The 4,554-nt window shown below is 51.9% G+C and overlaps 1 protein-coding gene across 1 annotated transcript; it reads right to left on the bottom strand.

The window, feature by feature from the left end:
* Positions 1 to 1,689: 1,689 nt before the first annotated feature.
* Positions 1,690 to 3,782, bottom strand: IER5 (immediate early response 5). The gene has a single exon (XM_081121927.1). The coding sequence runs from the start codon at positions 3,544 to 3,546 to the stop codon at positions 2,638 to 2,640; it is 909 nt and encodes a 302-aa protein (XP_080978053.1). The 5' UTR covers positions 3,547 to 3,782; the 3' UTR covers positions 1,690 to 2,637.
* Between the last annotated feature and the right edge of the window lie 772 nt (positions 3,783 to 4,554).

Genomic DNA, 4,554 nt, shown 5'->3' with positions numbered 1-4,554 from the left:
TCCCATTTGAAAAAACTGGGGCACAGAGAGATGAAGTGACTTGTCCAAGGGCCCTCAGCTTGTAAGTGGCAGAGCAAAGATACAAACCCTGGAAGTCTGTCCCCAGAGCCCATGCTCTAACCATTACACATACTGCTTCTGCAACAAAAAAGATAATGACCTTTTCTGAATTCCTACAAAGCTGTATCTCCCTATCAAATATGTCAGTTTACATTCTCTAAATTAAGCAGACACATAGTCCTATGGTTCATCTTCATGTGAAAACAAGGATCGACAGGAACTTTCGTTCATCTAAAACATATCAACTCTCTTAAACACAACAAAAGTTAGCCCTTTCGAATATAAAAATGTGCTGAGATAGCTGTTCAAGCATCATAATTACTTTCTAGCAACAGGAAATATTTGCAAAATTAAGGCCCTGGACACCTTCTTCAGTTTAAGCAGTTAGCACTTAATGGATCTCTTGTGGCTATAACAGAACGTAAGTAGCTATCTCTGAAAGAAAAGTCAATTTTAACAAGAACCTGATTAGAGAATGTTTAATTCTATGAATATATTATCATGGTGACAGAGCGTAGAGTTCCTTATGCTTAACAAATAACCAATAGATTCACAAAAATATCAAAGGACTGGCCTACTCAGCTGTGACAGAAGTTCATATAATCAGGAGTTTAGGAAGGCCAAAGCACCATGCATATATATTCCTTTTGCTCAAAGGCCCTAACTTTACTTAAAACTTTATCTAATCTTTCCTCAATTTCTCCCATCTCTTAAACACTCTATTTATAAGTTTTATAGGCCAATGCCATATTTCCAAGCACTAGCAACCATATTTTAAGATACTGTTCTCTAATTGATTTGCTTCTGAAATAGACTATTGAATAACTTTCAAATATTGAATATTTTGCCTTAGACAAAAAGCTCCCTCAAATGCATTAATTGTAGTGAAATGAACGGGTGACTTGCCTGTGATCACCTAAATGTTTACCACCACCCAAACACTGACGTCACCATTTGGATGACAAAAACAAATCAGCAAGTTTTGCTAAATAAGTTAAATCTGCCTAGCCCTCCTGACCCTCCTCCCATATCTGGTTTGACACAAGCAATTTCCTTTCACTGATACATTTACTTTCTACAGATATAACAATAAAAGAAAAAATTTAAAATTCTATCCTGACAGCCAGTGGAATACAGAGGTGGACCTGACCAGCTGGGTCAGTCAGTTTCATTAGCTTCCCTCATATGTCAGTTATTTTCAATAACAAAGCTGAAAGATGTTATATAGTTTAACAGGAGACAAAAAAGGAGTTTTAGTGAAAAACATTTTTGTGGACAGGAAAGGCTTCAAAAGTTGGCACTTCAGTTATTTAATATTAAGATACCATCAGACTGAGCTGTAAAAAGTCAAATTGGCCTAAACCGACTTTAGAAAAAGGCAGTTGTCGGGGCAAGTTTAAAGAAACTGGCAGGCCACTGATATTAGTATCTAATAGCAGTCCTCTGATCTGGGGGAGAAACCTTAAGTGTGTCTCTCTTGATACTTAGTGAAGTCAGCAAACAATATCCCCAGTCTGTGGCCGACTGATATTAAGAACCACACCTTCCATTTCCCAGCCTGGACTATTAGTTCCCCCTCCACCCCCTTCCTCCCAACCCAGCAGGTGATCACAGACAAGGAGGCAGTGATATTGCTTCAAAATATTTAATACGTGTTAGACACGTAAAGTTACATTCTTATACAAAAATCAATACAACGAAGGAGAAAATACTGTACAAAAACCTCGTCAGCTCCCCCAACCTTTATACAACAAAGACTGGAGTCACCATATCTACAAAACCATAAGGTCTTTCCACTTAGGGGTTCTGTCTGTAAACTTTGTTTCATTAAACACTTTTTAAAAGCACTGTGTAGTAGTTTTGAGCTAGAGCTTTTAAAAATATACGTTTTCTCTATAAACTCCGTATTTCCAAGCTTGAACTCTTCTGCCAAGTTCATCAAGCTCTTTTCCCTGTGGGGAAGGCAAGGGCTGCTTGGATCCCCCTTTCCCAGAGTTACCACAAGGTTTAAACGTTTCTTCAGCGAGAGGAAGGAGGGGAGGGAGAGAAAGAATACACGTCTCTACTCAGACTAAAACACTCTAGTCTTACGAAATCCTGCGCGGAAGCGCCGCTCCCGCCCGGTAGGGCTCGAGCTTTCCTGCGAGGGGCGTGTGAAGTCCCTTCCTGCGCCGCGCGAACGGGGAACTCCCGGCCCTGCAGCCGCTTCCGTCTCGAGGCCGCGGGCGGAGGAAAGTCCCTGCCTGCCCCCGTCTCTCAAGCCCCGGGAAGGGGCGATGAATTCCAGAAGGACAAAAGGGTCTTAATGCACAAGACAAACTGACATACACAGACATACACAGACACACGTTAACTAACGGCCGTCCTCTTCAGAGAAGCCTCACATTCCCAAGTCTCAAGAGAGGTCCCGAGAGAGGCCAACATGGCAGGGCCGCCAAGGGCAGGGCGCGCTGCCCCCGGCACCCCGCCCAGCGCGCGCGGCGCCGCCGCTCTCCGGGGCGCCCTCGGGGCCGGCGAAAGCCCGGCCCTCGCGTCGGGACGCCCGCTGCTCAGCCTCCAGCCCCCACGCGGCCGAGCTCAGAAGGCCACGATGGCTGTGCTCCAAGGGCTCATGTCTCTCAGCACCGCCTTATCGCAGCAGATCTGCCCGGGCTCCGCGGCTTCCGGACCTCTCGGCTCTGCCTCAGCTTCCTCCCGGCCGCCCCCGGGGCTTTTCCGTAAGAGTCCCGAGAAGCTGGAACCGAAGATGCTAATGAGGTTAGCCACGTTCCCGGTCTCCATCTCCTCCTCTTCCTCCGCCCTGCCGGGCTGCTCCTCCAGATCCCGGCGCGGCTTCTTCACAGGGGTCGAGCCGGCCGCGGGGCAGCCGGAGGGGCCACAGCCGCCCACCCCCGCCGCGCTGCGCTTCCTGGGGCAGACCGGGGGCGGCGCGGGGGTCTCGTCCTCCGCGCAGCAGCAGGCACCGTGGGGAGACGCTCCCAGCGCCCCCGGCTTGTCCTCCTCAACTAGGGGGCAGCCGCAGCAGCGGCGAGCCTCTTCGGGCCCCTCGGGGAAGACGTCGGAGCCTCCGGCTTGGCCCGCAGCTCCCCCAGCCGCCGCCTCTCCGCCCTGTAGAGTGCCCCTGGCGCTGGGCACGGCAGCCGCGGGCTCCGCGTCACCGGCCCGCAGCGCGTCTGGGACCGCGGGGTGTTCCGGCTGCGGCTCGGTCTCCGGCCAGGCGACGGGGGTGGCCGGCGGGGGTGGCTCTCCCCAGCCCGCGGAAGGCCCAGCCGCCGGCTCCCCCGGCAGCTGCAGTGGGCTCCCAGAGGGACCAGCCAGGTAGAGACCAGGGCACGGGTCGCTCAGGTAGACCTGGCGGGCGCTGCGAAGCACCAGTGAGACCAGCAGGTTCTTGTGCAGCTTGATGCCACCCCGCTGGACCCGCGAGTTGTAGATCTTGCCCAGCGAGATGCTGACGATGCGGTGCGCCTCCAGCTTGAACTCCATCCTGCTTGCCGTCCCTTCACCGGCCGGCAGGCGCGGAGGTGAGGGCTGAGCCCGGGCTCCGGGTCAGAAGCGGGGAGAGGAATCGCAGGCCTCAACAAGTCGGCCCCAGGGGACCCTCGAGAACTGAAGTGAAGACTACGAGAAACCAATTTTGATGACGTGCTCACTGACCCCTACGTCCCCTCCACTAAAGACAAACATTCAGCCCCTCGTCCGGTCGCTAACTGAGGGCAGCCCCGCCGCCCGGCGCCTTATATAGGCTCCTCGCCCGCCAATCGCGAAGGGCGGCCAACCATTCCGGGGCGGGCTGACACGCCCTCATGAGCTGCGCGCGGCCAATCGGAGCCCGAGGATGGGTGCCAGAGCCTTTCGAACGTTAGTCCCGCGGAGCAGACTCTTAAAGGGGACAAGGTGTGCGGCTCCGACCCACAGGCCTGCGCAGGGCCTGCGCTCAGAGGGTGGCTGACAGGAGGAGGCGTAGCCCTGTATTGTTTGTAGGTAAAAGTTCTGGTTTGCGCGCTGGCTTGCCAGAACCAAAGCAAAACAAACCATTCGAACTTTCATCTGAGCGTGGAGGTGGACTTTGCTCTGCAATAAAGCCCGGATCCTTCCTGATTAGCCTACCCCGCACCTCCATTTCCAAGGCGGCGCTGACCTGAAAGCTGCTGGTCACCCCTGGAAGAGCTGGAGATGAGGGCAAAACGTGGCAAGGGAGACCCCTGGATAACAAAATCGGATTACTGCAGATATTTAGCAGATACTAATTTTGTAGGAGTCCCTTACCCCCTGAGTCACATATACTCTTAGCATCTGTTAATTCTAAACCCGAAAAAAGAAAAGGGGGGTTCTAAAAGTTCCTACATTTTGGTTGTTTATCAGGAAATTGTGTCTCGGTACAAAGTGATTGGTTCTCCACTAGAGCCGCATCTATCACTTTGTGCTCTAGATTTTAGAACAAGCACAACTGTCACATAGGTTAGATGGAAGGTGGTGCAGGTTCCTCACAAT

The sequence above is a fragment of the Miniopterus schreibersii genome (genome assembly GCF_964146895.1).
Source record: "Miniopterus schreibersii genome assembly, chromosome: 19".
In the NCBI taxonomy this organism is placed as follows: Eukaryota; Metazoa; Chordata; class Mammalia; order Chiroptera; family Miniopteridae; genus Miniopterus; species Miniopterus schreibersii.
Note: the sequence above shows the minus strand (reverse complement) of the source record. Positions and strands in the feature narration are given on the sequence as shown.

What these genes read in the sequence shown, in the direction of transcription:
- IER5 (XM_081121927.1), bottom strand. Translation starts at nt 3,546, where the DNA reads ATGGAGTTCAAGCTGGAGGCGCACCGCATCGTCAGCATCTCGCTGGGC.